Raw genomic sequence first — 22,389 nt, 5'->3', positions numbered from 1 at the left:
GTCATCATTTTCAGTTCACATGAGCTTCATTGAACTCGGGACAAATCATCTGAATTGAGGTGGATGTGGTGTGGGACAGTTCCCACACCCAGGTTTTGTTTTGAGTGTTAAATGCGTTCAAATATGAAAATTCAGGGTGAAACTTGGAGCAAAACTGCCAGGTTTTGGACTACTCATTTCAGAACAAATTAGCATATTCAATTTCGGGGGCAAACCCGTTAACCAGTTTTGCTAGTTTTTTAGCAAAATTTACAACAACATTTTTTTTTCTTGCCAAATTCTTTCATTTTGGATCTTGGTCTCTGACATATTTTCATCTTTGGTCCATACTTGGACTGCTTTTTAGTTTTATTGTTACTTCTAATAATGTAGTAAGTGCTTGTAAGTCCATCATCCAAACAAAAAGTTAAGATTTTGACCACAATTTGTATCTCATTACCTGTTCTCCACCACACCATCACCACTGTGCCAGTCTTCCGACTCCCCTTATGTGAATTGGTCATCCTTGAATGTTTTTGAAATTCTTTGCTTTTTTGTTGACTCTTTTGCTTTCGTGTAACTTTTTTAGTTGTTTCTAAAAGAGAATATAATGTTTTATACATAATATCTTGGGACATACTTTTTCAATGTGATAACATCATTAATGATATAGTGTAGACAATGATCTGTTTCCTTGTTCCTCAGTCTCACCTTGAAACTTTTTTTCCAAATTAACATCCAATAATTGCACAATCCCTTGCTATTCATAGCCAGAGGACTTCTTATTAAATGTAGATTACAATTCAATTTTTCTGACCCATCTATAGGTTAATCAAAACTTGGATGGAATGTTGATTTCTTTAAACATGTCCAAATCGTGAAAACATTTTTTCACACTATATTTCATTTTTTTCAAAATTGGTAACCTATTGGTTATTAAATACATCAACTGAATTGTGCACTCAATTTTCCTAACTTTCATCTCTTGCTTTCTCACTTACTTTTGTGTCTGCCAAGAGGATCCCCTTATAAATGAGAATACGTTTTTTTTGTATACAGTGGGACTATCCTATACAAATGAAAGGATCAGAGTAAATCATTTTTACAGTGCATACTGAACAAGTAAAGTTATTCTAAGAAATGAAAGCTTTAAGTTTCCAAACAGTACTGGCACAAGTGCAACTGGAGAAAGCAACAATAATCAACAAGTAATAAGTTATGTTCTTTCCTGAGAACACTGTTTTTAATCAACTGATTTGCCTTATCTGAGTTGTTACCCTATAATTAAACATCCTAGGGCGGTATTTCTACTCAAAAAACAACTGTTTTAAGTTCTTTGTCTGCACTATGAATGTCAGTGTCTAAGGGCTAACAGATTAGTCCATAGCAACTTAGAAAAAAGGGATGAATAGGGAACAGCATTGGAGAGTGTATGTCAAATGAATTAGGGCAGTAGTTTAGTGAGCCAATGTGCCAATTTAGAAATGGATTTTTCTTCCTGCTGAAGAGCTCTTTTTAAAATAAATTACAATCATAAAGCTGCCACAGTTTACTGTGCATAGACATGTTCAGAATTGGCTGTTCTTCATGAGGGCTGCTTGGTGCAGGTATTTAAGCTACTGCCAATAAGGGTAACAGCTCATCAAATAGGAGATATGCTGCAGGAAAATACATGGGTTAAGAAAAACAGTTAAATACAGTGCTGTTATTTTGTATGTCTGTTTAAGCTTTTCTCTCAAACAAGTTGACTTACTTAAATTGTTTTTTAAAAATAAACTCTAAAAGTCTTGAAAATAGTGCAGTCTTAAAAGTAGTATTGATTTTAGTCAATGCTAAAAACACTTTCAGGGGAATAAGATGAGAAACCACATGAACAAGTTTGCCACCAATAGTGGCAACAGTGTATGTCATGGATTTAAGAGAGACTCAAATAAAAACAAATCCTCTGGTGTATATGTGTGTGTGCAAATTTAAAGAGTAGACTTTCACACTAGAGGGTATTCTTTCTACTTGCTTCTATTCAAGCATACTAGCTTTTATAACACATATTGAGATGGCAAATCCAGCTTTGTATCATCCAAAATGTTGAAGAAATTATCAGATTGCATTTTTCTATGGTTTTGTATAGTACCTCCTATGGAAGATTGTAAGGAACAAGAGCCTATTATGGACAACAATATTTCTCTGGTGCCTTTTGAGAGACCTGCTGTCATAGAGAAGCTCACGGGGAATATGGGAAAACGTAAAAGCTCCACTCCACAAAAGTTTGTGGGTAAGCATTACAAATGCGTTTGTTTCTTTGCAAAGTGATTTTAATAGGAAAAGGCAAGTTCCCATGTATTAGAAATATATATGGTGTGTTTCAGTTCATGAAATAAATACCCATCTCTTTTCTCCATTATTCTTTTTTACTCTCTGACACTCTGTGTACACCACACTTACACCAACACACACAAACACATATGAGAGATAAAGACTGATAGTGGTCACCATCTCAAAATATGATGATATATAAAGTGAAATCACATGTAAAATAGAAAATATTAATTTCTTTAAAAAATAGTCATACAGAAGAGAAATGGTCCAGCCTATTGGCCAGTTTTGTAATCTGTTTTAAAATTTTCATTAGTGTCAGGTTTTTAGCTGTTTTTTTTTAACCTATTAACATTTATGCCTTGTGTTCCATTATTGGAACGCTAAGCATGTGGGAGTTATTTATATCCTTATCCTACTGCTCAAGGTCATCGCCAAGGTCTGACTGCAAAAATTAAAACAAAATTTCAACCTCAGGCATAAATGGGTTAATTATTTCAGTATTTTATCTGGAACGAAGAGAATTTTTCTTTTTTTCTTTTTTTCAAAATTCTGCATTGGAAAAATAATGCAGCAACCTACATTCAAGATGTTTCATATTTTGATCTTTATTTTATATTTTGATCTTTGTTTTTTCATCCAGCCTATGATTTTGAACTGAAAAGATTAAATATCATATATTTAGACTTTCGCTTTTCATTTCCAAACCCTTAGATATTCTTTGATACACCCAATGTTGGCATCATTCTGAATGCATGCTGTAAGTCATAGATTGTCTCTGAGGATACAAAAAGCATGGACTTTTTAAAAGAAATATGAATAATAGAAATTCAATAAAAAGAATTGTTAAAGAATTGTTATTCATTGTATATATAATATATCTATTAGGATAAAAATATTCAAACAGATTCTGACATTCTAGTGTCAGCATTGTGGGACATCCTGATTAAATGGTGATTGAGACAAAAATCTTTGCTTTGGTTATTTCAGGGAGGAGAAGATAACACAATTCCATTACTTCAATAAACACTTAAAGAAGGTTTCCTTTCAATCTGAAATTGAAGAACTAACACATCACCAAAATAGCACTCTAAGACTAGCTGGAGGGATTTATTGAGAACTCCTTGAAAGAAGGCCAAAGGGTGACTATAAGGGCCATAGTTTATACTATGTCAGTTGAAGCCCCTGAGTTATACACAAAGGACTGCCACAGGCCTTTGATAACTTTTCTTTCTGTTCTTTTGGGTAACTATGAAGAAAAAAAGAAATAAAGAGCCAGTTTACTTATTTTTAATATTGATTTTTTTGATGGATGTCATTAAATGCTTAAATCTAACTAGACCCTAGTGTAGTTGGAAAAAATAAAATATATTATTATTCTTTCTGTCTTCTGAATTTATATAGTCTACTCTTTGTAACAGTTTTGTCATGTTTCCTGACCTAGAGATGTTACTCTCAATTTTATTTCACTGCATTCCTTAGAAGAGGGACAGCTTTTTAGAAAATTACATTATGATTCTAAAATATTTATATTATATTTTTAATTAAGAATTTGAGAGTATATTTTTCTTTATTTGGATTCTATCCTAGTAATATATAACAAACAGTAGCCATAGTAACTACTTCTGTTATTGTTCTTGAAACAAAAAATTTCATCATTCCACACATTATAAATTGCCTTCTCCATGTGCCTCAGTTAAATACTATTCTTTGACCTTATCAAATTCTCCAGACCAATGATCCTTGAACTTCCTGCATATCTACTTGTCTCTCCCTCTCTGTTCTTATTCAACTTAGATTCCATGGCTCGTCACTTCTACATCTCTCTTGCCAATATTCTTGCCTTTCTTGCCTTGTTGGCTGATCTATCATCCCCTTCTCCTGGTGAAACCCCACTCTCTTGTAAAGCTGACTGAGCATCCTTTCCATACCTATATCTCAGTAGATGTGCACCCCAGCCTGCACATCTGGTACTTTTGGAGAAAATTCCATAGGCTGATGAGTTGGCATCAATATATATGAATGAATAACTGATCCCAAATATCAGCTGGCCTATCCATCCTATGGAGCAGCATCCCTGAAGAATCATCTCTCCTGCTCTCCGCCATGACAGTGCCAACCTTCTGTACTCTCTGCAAACATGCTGTCTCACTCCTTGGTGATCTTATGTCTATATTCACAGGGGATAAAATCACTGGAACTGATTTCAACATAATATTACCAATTATATAGGATTGTATGCATCCATGTAAATGCTTTTATCTTTTTTCCTTATTTCAATGAAGCAACTATCCCTCTTTCTAATTAAAGTTAATTCCTCCTCTTGTGCACAGAAATTCTCCTATCCTGGCCCCCCAGATACCTCACACTATTATTTTTTCCTCTTTCTCACTTACATTTTTAACCTCTCCCCTCTATTGGGCATTTCCTATCAGCATTTAATGCAATAAATTCTCATAATTAAAAACAATCTTCCTTTAAGCCCCATCTCCTTCCAGGTACACCTGTGGTCTCCTTTTCTTCAAAGATGAAATTGTTGAAAGAATCTCTGTGCTTGTTTTCAATGATTTTTTTTTCTATTCATTTCCAAGTCCATGCAACCTGTTTTTCTTTCCCACACTCCATTGAAATTATTCTCATTGAGGTCACAACTAGCTTCTGTAGTGCCAAATCCAGTAGACTCTTTTAAGACAGTATCTTACACAGCTCCTAGAGAGTATCTGCCACTATTGAATAGTCAATTCCTTTGGAAACACACCCTTTTCTTGGTTTTTATGACATTTTTCTCTCTCTCTGACTGTGTTCAGTATTCTTTATAGACTTATCCTTAACAGCTATGCAAGTTGAGCAAAGTACAAATGGAGGCCCCCATTCATATGCCTAAATATTTTTATATTATAAATCTAACTGTAAAACTTATTTTCTACCCTTCCAACTTGACTAAGTTCAAATAAATATGCAATTCTCAGATTTCCTGTAACTCTACACTACACCTTGGCAGCATGAGCAGAACCACCCACTGGCTTACAGCTAGGCTCCTCTCTTGGACCCACTCCTAGTTCTCTCCATTACCAAAGGGGGTCTCACACACACATGTATGGACACCCCAGCCTGCACATCCCGGTTCTTTTTACATTGCACATAAAGACCAGTGCCTTGGCCATCAGGCCTAGGTGTGTGCTTACCAGTAGCACAGTTGGTATGAAGTATTATGGACCCTATGAAGAGGACTGTGTAGACCCTAGAAGCAGGCTCAGAACCGTTTAGGCAAGGAATTCTGGGGTTTAAGTGAGCTTCAGATCAGCACATTCCCTTGGCCCTAGAAGCGCCTCATTTCCTGAGAAGAAAGGCCCAGGGCTTCCTAAACATGGGGCCCAGTGCAAACCCCACTTTCCCTGATCTATGAGTAGGCAGAAAAATCTTAGTGTTATTCCAGGTTCTATTTTTGACCCATCCCCTTCACACTCTACCTGGGTGATATCAGTTATTTCCTTGGTTTCAGAAGCTGCTTTCTATTAACTGATGACTCATTTCTACATCTCAAGCCCAGGTCTCTCTTCTGAATTTGAGACTAAATCTTACTGGACATGACTATTACTCATAGTCCTCCCCAAACTGAATTCATCATCTTTTCTATCACATTGTTATCCACTAAATTTCATAGGCCAGAAACCTGGGCCAGAAACCTACAGCAACAATTTCCTAAACCCCTTTGCTAAATTAATACCTTCAGGGCACTTCCCTGTTTATCCCCTTCAATCTGTATTCCTTTAGGGAAATATTCAAATTTTTAGCATATTTAGCCTTACATTATCTAACTTGTCTTTCGCACTTGTTTCTACTCTCAGCCTTATTGAAGTATAAGTAATTCCTCCTTTATAAGTGATGCCCTCTTGCCTCTGATTCTTTCTGCCAGCTACTCCACCTCATGTTTCTTCACTTGGCTAATGTTTGCAATCACATTCTTGTCCTTGATTCCATTTCCTTCAAGAAGTCTTCCTTTAGTCCCCTGGTATGAGCTAAATATTCTTCTTATTTGACCCCATCACACATATCACACTATGTCGTAAATGATCCTTAAATTGCTATTGTTCCTTCCAAACTGTAAGCTCTTTAAGAATATAGATCAGGTTTGTCTAGCTTAATTTTGAAATGTTTGACATTGCATATATCTTAAGTTGAGTGCCATGAAATAATTTCTCCTCGTTTTATGTTTCCATTTTTGTTACTCTAATCATTACACTGATCTCACATAGGGGCCATTTCTTCCAATCTGAGAGTACCTGCCAAAATTACAAGTTAAGCATCCATCCACAACAACATATTAACCATTTATGGAAAACCCATGTATGTTTTTAAGAAGCATTTATCTGTAAGATTTACTTATAAAAGTAACTGGTAAATAGAGACCACATTGTCTTAGGGACAGAATTTTTAAAAGACTAAATGTTCTGTTCAAAACCAGCAATATCTGGCTAAAAATCAAAACTACTTTTCCTGTTGCAAGCACCAAAACTCTTTTATAGTTAACAGTCAGACATTATGTTGATGTAAAATATTGGAGTAAAATTATATTTGTTGAGGTGTATATTTAAAGAAAAACTACAAACATGCTTCAATCAAGAAAAAGTATGGGAAGCTAGCAATGGGTGTACATACCAGCACTATCACATACACATGTCTAAATAAGAAAGGATGATATAAAAATGAATATCAATTTCAAGAAGCAAAATGATGAGACAAGATTTTCTGAGTTTATGAGCAAATACTTTTTGAAATAACTCCTAATTTTATTTTTAAATAACCCTACGTTTCATTCATTTTTATTAGGTGGTACAACTTTTAAAAGTATTTTAATAATGACTTTTTAAAAATCTCCAGAATGACATATATGGGTTATATATATTTTTTCTGAAATAGTGGCTGAATCAACCGACTTAACCCTACACAACAGTGAGGTGCCATATGTTATAACCAGATCACTCTCACTTTTATGATCTTTGTAGCTTGGTCACTAATGTTTAAAATATGCAAAATCAAGCATAGTCTCTGACTTATTTTTACTGGGTATTCTTCCTCCTATTCTCCTTGAGCTCTATTCAAGTGAGAATTTTAAAAGAAAATGAAAATATGATAAACTCAATCATATCTTTCAGACTAGATGCATTCTCATGATGGCATCAGAACAAATGCAAATGGCTTATGAAATTTTTATTGCTTTTATATTTTTTTCATGTCAAGAATATTTGTAGCCAGACCCAGTGGCTCATGCCTGTAATCATAACACTTTGGGAGGCCAAGGTGGGTGGATCACTTGAGGCCAGGAGTTCTAGACCAGCCTGGCTAACATGGCAAAACCCTATCTCTACTAAAAATACAAAAATTAGCCAGGTATGGGGGTACATGCCTGTAATTCCAGCTACTTGGGTGGCTGAGGCATGAGAATCCCTTGAACTGGAGAGGTGGAGGTTGCAGTGAGCAGAGATCACACCCCTGCACTTTCGCCTGGGCAACAGAGTGAGACACTGTCTCAAAAAAAAAAAAAAAAATGTGTGTTAGCATCAGCAGAATTGCCCAGATACTTGACTTATAGAATAATATATACCAAATTATGAAAAATGGAGGCCCCATACCCTTTCATATTTTTAATCTGATACTAATGTTGTTGTATTTTTTTTTTTTTTTTTTACTTCTTTCACCTCCCACTCCCTTCCAGGGGAAAAGCTCATGCGATTCAGCTACCCAGATATTCACTTTGATATGAACTTAACATATGAGAAGGAGGCTGAGCTGATGCAGTCTCATATGATGGACCAAGCCATCAACAATGCAATCACCTACCTTGGAGCTGAGGCCCTTCACCCTCTGATGCAGCACCCGCCAAGCACAATCGCTGAAGTGGCCCCAGTTATAAGCTCAGCTTATTCTCAGGTCTATCATCCAAATAGGATAGAAAGACCCATTAGCAGGGAAACTGCTGATAGTCATGAAAACAACATGGATGGCCCCATCTCTCTCATCAGACCAAAGAGTCGACCCCAGGAAAGAGAGGCCTCTCCCAGCAATAGCTGCCTGGATTCCACTGACTCAGAAAGCAGCCATGATGACCACCAGTCCTACCAAGGAAACCCTGCCTTAAATCCCAAGAGGAAACAAAGCCCAGCTTACATGAAGGAGGATGTCAAAGCTTTGGATACTACCAAGGCTCCTAAGGGCTCTCTGAAGGACATCTACAAGGTCTTCAATGGAGAAGGAGAACAGATTAGGGCCTTCAAGTGTGAGCACTGCCGAGTCCTTTTCCTAGACCATGTCATGTACACCATTCACATGGGTTGCCATGGCTACCGGGACCCACTGGAATGCAACATCTGTGGCTACAGAAGCCAGGACCGTTATGAGTTTTCATCACACATTGTTCGAGGGGAGCACACATTCCACTAGGCCTTTTCATTCCAAAGGGGACCCCTATGAAGTAAAGAACTGCACATGAAGAAATACTGCACTTACAATCCCACCTTCCCTCAGATGTTGACATACCTTTTATTTTTTTTTAATATTATTACTGTCGATAATTCTTATTTTGTGGAGGCAGTGTCATTTGCTCTGCCTAACTACGATAAGGAAGAAACAGAAGAGAGAAGGGACGGGAATATTGTTTCTTTATCACCTGGCTTGTTTATTTTATGGGAATTTAAGAGCAGTCCATTTCTACCAAGGCATATCATGCTTTGAAAAATCACTTGATTCATAAAGATTCACCTAAGAGATTCTGATTTGCCACTGATATTCAGGATTATGATGGAAGACAGGAAAGTTTAGAGTTTTCTGGGTAGGACTTTGGTGGTTTAAAAATGGTATAAGTAACTTTATTCTTGAAAGAAGAATGTGTTTCAAACTGTAAACCAATTTTTTGTTCTTCAGAGATCATGGAACACAAACACATTGTTATTTTCTGTGATAACTCCTAAGAGGAGCTGAGTTGTTGTGGGTTCTATGTTTACTTCCCCTATGGAATTTATAATTCAGTATGTTTTACACTGTACCATATAGCAAAACTTTTAAACTACAGGTAGTTAAGGGCCACCTACAATACATCTGAGGTCCTGTGATCTTATTTTTCTAAACGTAAGCACTGTTTTTCCATAGTTTTGATGACTGGCATTTTATAGACACCCTGGCAGCCTTACTTTTAACACCTTTAAGGAATAGTATTTTTATGTAGTTTTCAGAATAACATATGGTCTAAGAGTGGATAAAAGGCAGTCAGTAATTTCTGGGAGGGACTTCTACTTTCATAAATTTGTTTGAGAGGTTTTCTTTTAAAGTTGTAATGTGATGGCAGCATAGTATATGTATTTGTTTCTAAAAGTATGCTTACGATTGTCACTTTATCAGCATTTAATCAGTGTTAACCAGTCAGCAGAAAAATATAATTATGCTAACAGTAGGGGGAGAAAACCCACTTAGAAATCCCTTTTCTGGTATTTCTCTTTTCACTAGTTTTTTTCAAGGTGTGACCTCCCAGTGTTCTGTCCACAGTTCATTCATCCTTTACTCTTCGAGTAGAAGGTCTTAAAAGTCTTGCTGTCGGCTATTTCTTTCAAAATCTCCTCAGAGCAATTGCTAATTTGACCTGAATCTGGTAACTTGAACCCTGTAAGGTTACAGAACTAGGGCTATTTATTTTAGCATTTCTTCAGTAGTATTTACTACTCTTGCTGCAAAGAAAAGGGAATGGGACTTCTTTGTAACCTGTACCTTGGACAACAGATAAAAGAAACAAAAAAATAAGAAAGTTTACTTTTACCCTTTGTGGAATCTAGAATGTGACAGAACCCCCAAAGGAAGGTCCTGCACATTTTTCTGTTTCCAAAACATTTAATTGTGTAAGTCCTTGTCAGAAATGAATCTCAATCCCTTAGTATAGAATTCCCCTTACATGGTATAGGTTGCCATATTTCATGTGCAGATTTTAATTTCATTTATGTGGGTGCTCTGTTTCTTCTTTGCAGTCCAACCACATTAGAGGGGAGGAACCGAGTGATATTGATTCAAGTCATTTTAGGGGGACATACTTGGAAGGCAGAACTTGCTGCTTCTGTTTGGGGAGGACAGGCCTGACTGTGACTGGATTATCTGATAACCATTTGTGAATACTAAAATTCTGTTAGGCAGTAACTGATAACTGCTCTAAAAGATCATTAAATAGGATGCTGAAATTATGTATCTTAATACAGTGTGGTATGAGAATTACCAAGTCAAGAGAATTGTGGACATAAGCAAGTTTGGCCCCAATACTGCTCTTAACTCATTTTCCAGCTTACCATTCGCTATTTAAATGGTAAGCACCAGCTAAGCACTTCTAAGCACTAACACAGCTAGAACTAGGCAAAAATGGTTAGAACTCAGCTCTCTTCTGCTAGTCCGTATCATAATTATTTTTGGGAAAATGTCCAAACTGCCCCTTTAAATCTAAGGGAATGCACCAAAACAGAGATATATAGAATGTCAACCATTTCATTTTTTTTTTCTGCATGCCTTGGTACATTGTGAACATATAACCTATCAAAAGATAAAGCATGTTTTTGAGACTCGCTCACCCCCCCACCCAACCACTCCTAAATAATAATTGGAATGCCATTTTTTTTTCCTTTTGGATGAGGTAAATAATTTTAAGGTTCATAATTTTGTCTTTTACTGCAATTTAAGGAAACATTTGGATGTCAGTCAATATGTTCATAATTTTGGCTGCATGCGAATTTCTGCTGGCATTATCTATGAATTTTCTTCCTGCTTATTTTTTTTTTCAACATATGAACAATCATATATCTACCTGCCCCGGGATGAAACTGAATTTAGGTGGCCCCTAAACCTTATGAAGACAGTGCTAAGGCACTTTCCTTTTCTGATTTCATCTTTTTGGGAGTCTGTTTTATTGAAGGTAGGTAGTAGTTGAGAGTGCATTTGCTACAAGCATATACTTGTATTTTCCTAGCTTCATGAGGAACAGAAAGAGGTGGATATGGCTCAGGGTGTGGCAGGGACAAATGAGGACAAGGTCAATTCAAATTTGTGGGTCAGAAAGAATTTTTGTGAACATAGTGTTTTTGGAGAAACTCTTGATGGTTATATTTGCATGGCTTTTCTTCACAAAAGGAAATATGCAAGGTTGTACCATCTAAAAATAAATATAAGAGTCAGACACCAAATAAATCAAGTTTTACATAACAGTTGTATGCCCAGTTTATTTAGGTGAGATTTCACATTAGAGAAAATATTTGAGGAGCATGAAAATGGGTTATCTTCTGTATTTTCCAGTTTGGCAAAAGTTCAGAATTTCACCACATTGCTTTGCCCTAATTTTGCCCAGAATTTTATCTTAGCCTCTCTCTGACAGTGATGAATCATGCTTAAAAACCCATTTGAATTGGACCTTTTTAAGACAGGGAAAGGGACCAGTAGGCAGATTGGAAGAAATTTCAAGTCATTGAAATATTCCATTGAGATTTTCTAAAGGGACAAAATTGGGAAAATAAGAAACTACGACTTAGATTTGGCTACGTAGTAGAAAGTATCTCCCCAACATACATACAGGTAATTGTATGTATGAATCATAGGGTATATGTGTGTGTGTATTACACACACATTCTTTTAAAGAGAATTCATGGAAAAAAAGCAGTTGGAGTGATCAGATATATTGCAAAAACCTACAGAGAATTTAAATGACAGTTAATACCAAGAAATTAATTGGGTTTACTTTATCAGGTCGTAATAGGAATCACTAAAGAAGTTACTAGTGTGTCTTTAGGACCAGTGGCAATTCTTAAACTAAAACTTTGGGTCCTTATTATTTACTTAAAGAACAAAGTGAAAAACAATGATTAAGCTGATTGGATATAAATTCAAAGATATTTAAAGTTTTTTGGAATAGGAAGAAAATTCAGAAAATAAATATTATCAACAGTTACATATTGGCAAATGGAGAAAGACAAGAATAGTTTAGTGAGCCCGGTATTTTGTTTCTATAGTTTTTATCTCGGTTGTACAACTCACAAAACCCTGAAGTCTTTGGTATTTTATAAATGTTTAACAAAATTTACATCAGATTAAGGCATTTAGATGAAAATTATTATGTTCTCACTATCTTCCAAATTTTATTTCATCCTATCTATCTCCAAAATGATTTCTTAGGGTAGAAAAAGAGCAGAAGGGGCTGTAAAAATACAAACAAAAAACTGTGTGCCCTTAGTTTCAGGCAGAACTTAAACTGTCAGAGGTACTAGCTACGTGATTTGTTTTTTAACTTTGGATTATTCATGTCCAAAAATGGATAAATTACATTGGGTTTATCATCAGTTATATTTTATGTATTATTTTAATAAATACTATCTGAATGAAGACTATTCTAAACCAGAAAATTCCCCAAATCCAAAGGAAAAAAAAAGTGGGAAGGGGTGAAATTGAAGTTTGTATATATGAAAGTTATCTTAGACATATTTTTAATTCTCCAGTTTCTGCAAAATAATTAAAATATACAGTAACTGGTCTCCTAAATCCTGAATTTAATGTATTAAATACTTATGTTCTTTATATTGGTGCCTTTTTAAAATGCATTGAGAGTGTTGGTTAGCTGTTGCAGCTGTACAACACTTTTAATATGCATTTTTAAAAATCACTTAAAATTGAGTACTATATAATTCATCTCTGTGTTTTTAGGGCAAATCTTTAGAGCAATTTCTAATAGAGAAATTTTCAGCTCAGCTGTTAAAAGGAAAAGGAAACTTTGAAACTAGACTTTATTACCTTTTTAGTTTCATAGTATTTCTGAATATGATTACAAGATTATGCAGGTAAAATAGACAGTGAAGCTTTACCTGTGAATTGAATTATAATTTGTGTTTTTGTTTTGTTTTTAAGGAAGAATAAGTTCTGTATCAAACAAGAATTTATTAGATAATTTTTTGGTCAATAAAATACAGTATTCATTTGGATTTTCATCTCCAGACTAGTATTGTTCTAGTCTTGGAATCTGTATTTTCTAATCTGTTAGAAAATAGAGATTGAAAATTGATGGAATAATGTGAAAAAGCAGGTAATTAGTTCTCCTTAAACAAAGCAAAACTGAACAGTCATATCACATTGCTATTCTCCAAAGCATAATCTCAAATGGTTTCATATCATGGTTGTGTATTACTTGCAGTGGGCGTGTTAGGATATGACAGCTTTTTAAAAAAATGAGCTGCTGGTTTTACAAAGCAAATGGCATATGACCAAGAAGCTGTGATATGCTAGTGTTTCTTTTTATCATAGTGTATTACTAGGCCAAATAATGACACCTTGAATATTTTTACATTTATTGCAGAAACCTTAAACTTTGGAATTTCCATAAGGTTTTTATGTAATATTCTATTTCTAGCTTTTTAGTTTTATCTTGCTGTACTGTAAGTTTGAGGATATTTTTCACATGCACTCTTAGGAATAAGTTCATAATTCTGTTTATGGGGCTTTCCTCCCATAACACTGCATTTGTATATTTTCTGTATAAAATATGTTGTGTATTAACCTTTATCCCATACAGAGAGTGGTACCTGAATGACTAGTTTTCTAAGATGTCCTTTTTATTGTGAATAAAATATAAAATTCAGAGGCCCTCTGCTAAGCCACATAAAGTACAGCATATAAGTTCAAATAGGTACAAATAAACGAGTTTGCAGTGAATTGGGCCTTCAAATTACCTCAAGTGACACACAGTAAGAAAAGCTTCTTGAGCAGGTGGAGGTCACTGAATCCCCTACTATGCACTTATCAAGATTTTACTTACTTTAATTTACTGGAAATTGATTTTTTAAAAAATGAGTACACTGTAACAAGGGAAGGGATCTGGGTTTTTTTGTTGTTGTTTTATTCTTGTTTTTTTTAAGTAGTTCAAATTCTGAAACTGTGATTTAAAAATTTTTGACAGTCAAGCATTCTGATTTTGAATATAACTCCCTTCCCTTTCTGTGTAACAAAGGTCTCTCTGTTATCTCTTAAATTTTGTTACATCTCCCCCATCCTCTTTCTTTGTCCATCTCCCTTCTGTCATTGTCTATGGATGTTTACCTCTCTGTTCTCCTAAATGTTTGAAGATTAGGTCAACTCTTATTTCTAGTTCATTGGTAATTTAATCTTAATTTTTTTGTTCGTGATTTTTGTTGGTTGTATAATCTGCTGACATATTTTTATACTCAAGTGTAGTTTTCTATTAAAAAGAAAAGTGGTTGGATTAAAAATAGTAAGCTATATAACCCTCATGTTACTTTCACTTTCAAATATTGGGTACCTAAAACATTACTTCAGAGATTATGTAATCCTATTATAGTATGTTTGCTTTCCTTTTTTGTTGGATTTTACATTCTGATTTGGCTTTCCTCCAAAAAATGTATATCATGAAAGACTAGACAGTTATTTGCAAGTGTTTAGAAAGGTGTTAAAAATGTAAAGCAAAGAGTCTTAACTTTCTCCTAATTGGGAGAAAAATGCTTTAACATTACTATAATAATATTCCAGGTTTGGAGGGGGTCTCCAGGCTCCATATTTGCTGTTAATAGTTGGACCTTTTAGACCATGTGTTATTTGCAATCCCAGAATGATTGCTTCTGCTATTAGTTAAAAAGATACTATTCTTTTATTTCTGTACAAGTGCAATACTCCCCTTGAAGTCTTAAAAACTATGGTGATTTTTTTTTCTTTTCTGACCTATTCTTCCTTTAGCTAATGGCAAAAAGAAACTCATAAAAGTCATAGTATGTTAAAGGACACAACAAGCAAAGAGAAAAACTCTCCACAATCAAAAGATTACAGAATGTGGAAACCACTAGTCTGATCTCATGGTATCTTTATTTAAGCTAAATTTCCGTGGAAATTAGTAATCTTTTGCTTGAAAAATGTGTCCTAAAGTTGAACTTTTTACAGATTGCATCTTCTTCTTAGACCCTCGCCCAATGCTCTAAATTAAGAACCTAATACTTAATATTTTTATTTTACTTCTCCCCTTTTAGAAATAAACTTTTAAATAAAAGCAAAGCACTTAGCTGAGTTTTAAACACATATCACCTATTGGAGAAAATTTTTTTAAAATATTTGGAGGAGTCCTGTTTTCATACAAATTTAAGTAAGAAGTATTTTTCTTATACATATTTATATGTAGTGTGCTAATTTTCTGTTTTTATACCTGGGTCCCTGTAGTAAAACTGCTGTAATATAAATACATGTTTTGTTAAAAGATAACATTTCTTTGGCATTTCTTTTAAAGGCAGTTACTGCATTTCTGCATTTGTACAGTATGTGTCTTGGCCATTTTAGATATTTTTTCTTTAACAATACCAAAGGTAATTAGACTATTTTAAAGACTAATTGCTTGACAGTTTCTAGGGTATTTTGTGTTTTAGAAGCAAAAAAAAAAAAAAAAAATAGGTCAAACCAGTAAACCTCATTTTTTTTCAAACTAATAATTTGGGGAAATAAAAACTATTGTTTAAAAAAGAAATATATATATATATATATATATATATAAATATATATGTAAAGTTAAAATTCCAGACCTTGTATGTCAGGTTTGCTAAGTGTAATGTAGTTTTTTTTAAGACTCAAATACCATACCTCAGAAAATGAGGTTTACTATGGAAATACTGAAACAGTCTTTGCAGCTGTGTGACAAGTCACTCTACTACATACTGATTTGGAGACCTCCACTAAACAGTTTTATCACTGCAGACTAAAATGTGGGACTTGTATTTTCTTTGTTTTTAATGCACACACATACATGTTCTATGCATGTATGTGGTTACTGTGTATATGTGTATGAGTGTTGTATATGCATGTGTGAGTGTGTGTCTGTATGTGTGTACAACTAAAGAAGCTGCAGAAACTTTGTAATACTTTGTGAAAAGGATTATATTATAAAGGTTTGTACTGTCTGAGTGCACAGCTACTGGAATAAATTTAGGGAATCTCAGGAACAAGCATATAATTTGTCCAAGATTTATTTCTTCTCAGAAGTGTAAGTGCAGTTTTTAATTCTGTATATTATTTAATATTTTACCAATAAAATAAACTTCTGACATAAAAAGTTTGCTATAAAAACTTTCTGGTGAAAATTCTGTACACAAACATGTCCTCCAAATACAGAAGACTAAATTGTTGACTATACCAGGCTTAAATTATCATTGCCATTGTGTATTTGTCACACTTCTGGTTCCAGAGGTTTGGATACGTGTGATATCTGCAATCTACATCTCAATCATTAGTCATCTCCATCATTACTATGTAGTCCACCAGAGCAGAGAACAAAGTATTACATGATTTGTTAAGAATGACATCTCTGCTCTTTAGACAGCTTTCATACATATCTTATTTCACTTTTAAAAAAATAGACGAGTCTACATCAGAGGCTATCCCCTTTCTATATAAGAAAATAGACCTTAGGAAAGAAAACTGTGACTTACTCCAAAGAGCATGGTAGTGCACTTAAATTACACAAGAGGTCTGAGTGCTCTGATATGGTCAATGACACTACTAGAATAACACTACTGCTATAGAAACCAGTATTTCTTAGAAGTCAGACAAAGATAAAATTAAGAAGTCATAGCGATTGTTCAATCACACTGGCAAAAACTGGTTGCCAGTTCTGCTTCATGTTGTACAATCACTACGTGAGTCACACACATCTCTTTGTTTCTTAGATTTTACAAATGTAATTTATCTTTTGCCATGAGAAGTTTGTTGTGTTATAAACATCTTCATAACCAGAAATGCAAAAGGGCATATATGACTGCAAATTCATTTTATTGAGTGTTAGCTATCCACTATCCTTCAGGCCAATTTGAACTCCACCATCACATTTGAGATAGCTGTTAGAGTTTTTCCTCACTGATACGTATTTATAGAATTTCATGGATACATATCACATTCCCCTATAATTTCACTTCCACGTGTCACACAGAATGAAAAATACCATAAATTCAAACGAAATTTTCCTGCCTTGACTGTATCATAATTCAAAATACTAACCTAATTTGGGCAGGGGAGGATGTAAAGAACTGAAATAGCAAAGCAAAAAGAAGAAAAACTTACCAAATCATCCTCCAGTATTAAGTTTATAAAGGATTCCTTCAAGATCAGCAAGGAATATCAAATTCCCCTGGTGTATTATATCAACAGGAGCCAAATGAAAAGGATTTCTTGAAAAATGTGCCATATGCTCTTGACTTTTCAATTGCAATATGGTCAGAGAAATTATAAATAATTTAAATCTTGATATGATTGTAAGACTTTTTATCAGCATGCTCAAGCCAGAAGACTGTTCTTGGGGTGTGAACCACATGGTGAAAGGATTTCATCTAGCATTTTAGCAACCCTCCCTCCTGCTATTAGGGGGTTCCAAATGGACCCGTTAAACTTCCAGGAAAATCCCCTTTTTTGTTAATACCCCTACTGAAATTTCCCAGTGTGTTTATTTAACTTCTCACTAGAGGTTCCAGCGAAGGTAACAATTGGTGAATTTGAATTTTCCTACTTTTCTCCTGTTTGGCACAATACCCAAGGGAGATGTTTCAATAAAATAGCCTAACTGGCAAATGGGAGAAATCGACAAAGAAGGCAAAGTTATTTGGACATCCATAATCCCATATAAAAATGGGTGAAACCTGGGGGAGATCCTGGAAAATAAAGATGTGTTCAGTCAGAGAAATACGAATGTGTTAGCCTTTTTCTTCTTGCTCTTATTGCTGCTTTATAATCCTAAACTGTTTTGGATCAGACCAAGTGCTTCTAACTTGAAATTTGTCAGGCAAAGGACAAATCCCTCAAAGCAGTACAAACGGATACTGCCCATATTGGTGTTGAGTTGTTTGTTCCAGAAATCCTTAGAAGAGCTGTATGAACCTGATCATCAAACCAAATGGAATGTCTGTGAAGAAGCAAGAGGAAGAACCAAAGGTAAAAAGGAAGTAACCTAAGGGTGTTTGTGTTGGGTTTCATTGGGCCTTTGGTAAGCCTGTGGTGGAAGAGGGAGGAGTCGCTGTGTTGTCATTTCACCTCACCAGATGGAGTTGGGATCAGAATCAACTGTCTCCACCAGGAGTACTTAGTGAAATCCCTTGATCAGGAAGTAGGAGAATTTAGCTAAGACGGAATGGCAACAGAGTTCATTTTGTATCAATGCCCTGGGCCCACATATTGGTTCTGGTTTTGTGGACATAAAAGCTTAAAAAACTTTGATCAACATCTGTCTGTTCTCCTTGACCCTGTCACAATTCTGATTACTCTAAATAAAACACAATCTTTTTCAGTGTGAGAAATTTAATGCAACCACAATATGTGAATTTTAACCATACCCCCCTTTTTTACAAGTACTTTGCAAATGAGCACGATTGTTCCTGACTTTATCTAATTCACTCTCAAAACGCTCATGGAAAGTGTAGGGTATCTGATACTTTATCTTCATTTTATTGGCAAGGAAACAGATTCAGGTTGGTTGTGATTTTGTTCAAAAGCACCCCAATCAGTGAAAAAGCTAAAACTAGACTCTAATTCCACATATACTTAGTTCAGTGTTTTAATTTCTAAACCAGTTTATTCACCATTTGATTGATAAACCCAATTAATAAGAGAATCAGCAGGCATACTTTAAAAGTAATGTTTTGCTTTTCTAATTTTTAAACAGAATTATCCCAAATGAACTCACTGGCACAGTCATTAGGACTGAGAAATACAGTATTAAGTAGCAAGGCAAAAGTCATTTGAAATTAAAATATTGTTGCAGAAATTTTTTAATGAATAAATTATCCTAGCTTGGTCTTCTAAAGACCCCTTTGTGACCTAATTTAAATAAATGTGGGCTTTTGATTACTTACAAAATTTCCTTCAGAGTTGATGGAATTCTTTGCCGTTTTTTAAATCACTATATCTATATCCCCATACTCATTTTCCTTAGTTCTTTCATTGCAGAATCTACGTTCTAATATTTATACTTTGTTTTTTGCCTCCTCTTCATTTGAAAACCTTCACCTGACTCATCATTAAATCTATGAATCTATCAGTACTGGAAGTTCTGTCAATGACATCCTAGTGTTTTCAGTGATATCATTGTCATTATGTCTTCCAAATTCAGTGAGCAGCCTGGAGATTGTGCTTATTCTTCTTAGGTGCTAAAACCTGTTACTAATTTATCTCTTTACTGTTAATTCTGTAGCATAGAGCAATATCAAGATTCACCCTCAACCCCAACTCTGTTCTTTGTGAAATGAGTGACATATTTATGGTAAAATCCAACCTTATGTTGTCTATCCTTAGGAATGAGACATGTACTACCATTTGGTCAAAGCCAAGACGAGTTTCCCCAGTCTTCAAGGGATGGTTGCTGTAGTAACACCTAGCATTATGTTCTCCTTGTCTTACTTCTCCAGTGTAAGTAAATAACATTTTTTTGGCCTTCAAACAGTCTATTCTTTGTCTCCCCACTCCTCCTCACCCCACCCCTCTGCACAGCCCCTCCCCACACCCCCTCCCTTCACTGTTTGTTTGTTTATTTGTATCAGATTGTAACATGCATATATATTACTATCATTTGATAACACTCAAGGGGAAAAAAAAAACTGGGGCAGCAAATGACTCATGTTTTTCCAAGCTCTTAGCCAAATTACTTTTTAGTCATCCTAACAAATGGGAGTTTGGCTATACCATAACACTAATACGTTTTCCAAGCTGCAAGTAGAAGCCCAGAGTCTGCTGCTTTCTTCTTTAATGTCTTGACAAGTCTGATTATAGCTAAGAAAGTGATCACTCGATCACATAACAAGCATGAGAAAAATTCTGCTACAGGCAAGGGTAAAAGAAAGAATTTATTCTTTATTTGCCTTGAAGAATTCAAGTAGCTTTCTTGGGTCTTTAAGATATGAAATGGGTCATCACCTAATTCTTTTGAAATAAAGATGAGCTCTGTATTAGATCCCTTTTTCATTTTCTTGTTTGTACTTGAAATTCCAAAAATGAGTGCGCAATAATATAGTCAATTCAAACTACAGTATGCTGACACATTGTCTGCTCTAATTAGAAAAACGGTCTTTGACTCTTAAAAATTATGATTCAGCATCATATTGAGAGACTAGCCACCATATTCAATATGAAATATCTCAGCTTTAACTAAATGCCCATTTGTGTTAACATATTTTGAATGATTAATTTATCCTGGTTCGTAGTTTCTAATATATAGAAAACAAAATCTTAACACTAAAGAGCTTGATATGGTGTGGTGAGTTTGAGCTATGTAAAAAACATACTACCATGTCATTCCATCAATGTAGATTATCTTAATGATGTCGGATTTTTTAATGAGCAATCTGTCATAAGTATGTTAGGATACTCTGTATGTTTGGGTTAATTATATTATACTCCTTTATCTGACTCTTAGAATATAAACATGGCATGATCAGCCCAGTTCAAAAAAAAGAAGCACTTGAGAACTCCCAGAAATGAACAAGATAATGAAGGGTATGTATTTTCCTTTCTGTACTCACATGGTTCATATGAGTATCAGCAGGTCTTGCCAGCCACATTTCCAATGTGTGTATAACCCAAGTACAATTATTAGTCATCACATGGAAGTTTATAAGTAGCTTAGGGCAATACTAGTGTCCCATGGTAATTAGGCACATCCAAGTATCATGTATTAGTAATGGCAATCTGTCAGCCTGCCACTGGACAGCAAGGGTCACCTATAATAATACACCATCACAGGGTTAGGGAACAAGTAGTATAATTTATTTACTTGCTATGTTTCTATTTATTTATTTATTTATTTATTTAGAGACAGAGTCTTGCTCTGTCACCCAGGCTGGAGTGCAATGGCACAATCTTGGCTCACTGCAACCTCCATCTCCCAGGTTGAAGTGATTCTCTTGCCTCTGCCTCCTGAGTAGCTGAGATTACAGGCTCCCATCACCACACCCAGGTAACTTTTGTATTTTTAGTAGAGATGGGGTTTTGCCATGTTGACTAGGCTGGTCTCAAACTCCCGACCTCAGGTGATCCACCTGCCTCCACCTCCCAAAGTGCTCGGATTACAGGCATGAGCCACCACGCCTGGCCACTTGCTATGTTTTAAATCTACAGACTTTTTATTTCTATTTATCTGCTGTTTGTTCTTTAGCTCTCTGTATGCTGGGTTATAAATAACCCTCATATTTCTCAGAAGCAAAGCCTTTTTTTTTATACTTTTTTTTTATTTGTAAGACTAATTTACAGTATTTTGAGACCATGTAAATTACAAATGCAATAGTTGGGAGAATTGGCCCAGTGACTGTTTTGCACTTCTAAATTTGTTTTGGTCTATGAGACCTAAATTCATTCCGTTTGTCCAGACTATTATGGCAGAACTCCATAATAAAACTTATTTGGAGAAACAAAGGCAGCTCCATCATTGGCCATCTGAATGACAGTAAGAGTGAATGACTTATCCTACCTCATTTATCACTATGTACCAAGCAGGCCTGATTTATATGTAGCAACACCTTTCATGACAGCAAGGCCTTTGAATATTTTACTATAAGTAAAGTAAAACTATAATGGGTCTAAGTGTAAAAAATAACCTTATCATTTTATTGAGTAATATAAAACAGAGTATCTCAAGATTATGAAAGAATGTACACATTTTAAAACCTAAATTTAAATCCAACTTCAACCTAATTTTAATTTAAACCTAAGTTCAACGTGAAGGGAGTAAAATATTATCCTTTAAAGATGTAAGGTTTTTGCTTTGTTTCTTTTGAGAACCCTGAAAACGTTACCTGATAAATAGTACTAGAGGAATAAAAGACAAGTAGGGAACGACGTATCCACGTATTCTTTCCAGGATTCTGGCTCAGTGACATTATTTATTCTGGGATTCCTAGCAAGGCCACTTTCTATCCTTGGAGAAATTTAAGTAAAGTCTGCAGAATTAGCCTGTAGGATGAGACAAGGATAGAATGTGCAGATGATTTATATCTCAACATTAAATTTGAGTCTACTTGGAAAATTGGGTAGATCATAAGCTTTGTCCTTTCTTTCGATACTATC

The 22,389-nt window shown here is 34.9% G+C and overlaps 1 protein-coding gene across 5 annotated transcripts in view; it reads left to right on the top strand.

The window, feature by feature from the left end:
- Positions 1-16,416, top strand: part of IKZF2 (IKAROS family zinc finger 2) — a 154,229-nt gene extending 137,813 nt beyond the window's left edge. For 4 of the 5 annotated variants that reach the window (XM_030803544.1, XM_030803545.1, XM_003254034.2 and 1 more), the window contains 2 exons: positions 2,108-2,251; positions 8,009-16,416. In XM_030803544.1, coding sequence (XP_030659404.1) covers positions 2,108-2,251; positions 8,009-8,733 — 869 coding nt within the window. In that variant the 3' untranslated portion in view covers positions 8,734-16,416. The remainder of the gene's footprint in view (positions 1-2,107; positions 2,252-8,008) is intronic. The other variant, XM_030803546.1, reaches the window with a different exon arrangement.
- The last annotated feature ends 5,973 nt before the right edge of the window (positions 16,417-22,389 follow it).

The sequence above is a fragment of the Nomascus leucogenys genome, chromosome 22a (assembly GCF_006542625.1).
Source record: "Nomascus leucogenys isolate Asia chromosome 22a, Asia_NLE_v1, whole genome shotgun sequence".
Classification (NCBI taxonomy): Eukaryota; Metazoa; Chordata; class Mammalia; order Primates; family Hylobatidae; genus Nomascus; species Nomascus leucogenys.
This window is presented reverse-complemented; position numbering and strand designations above follow the sequence as displayed.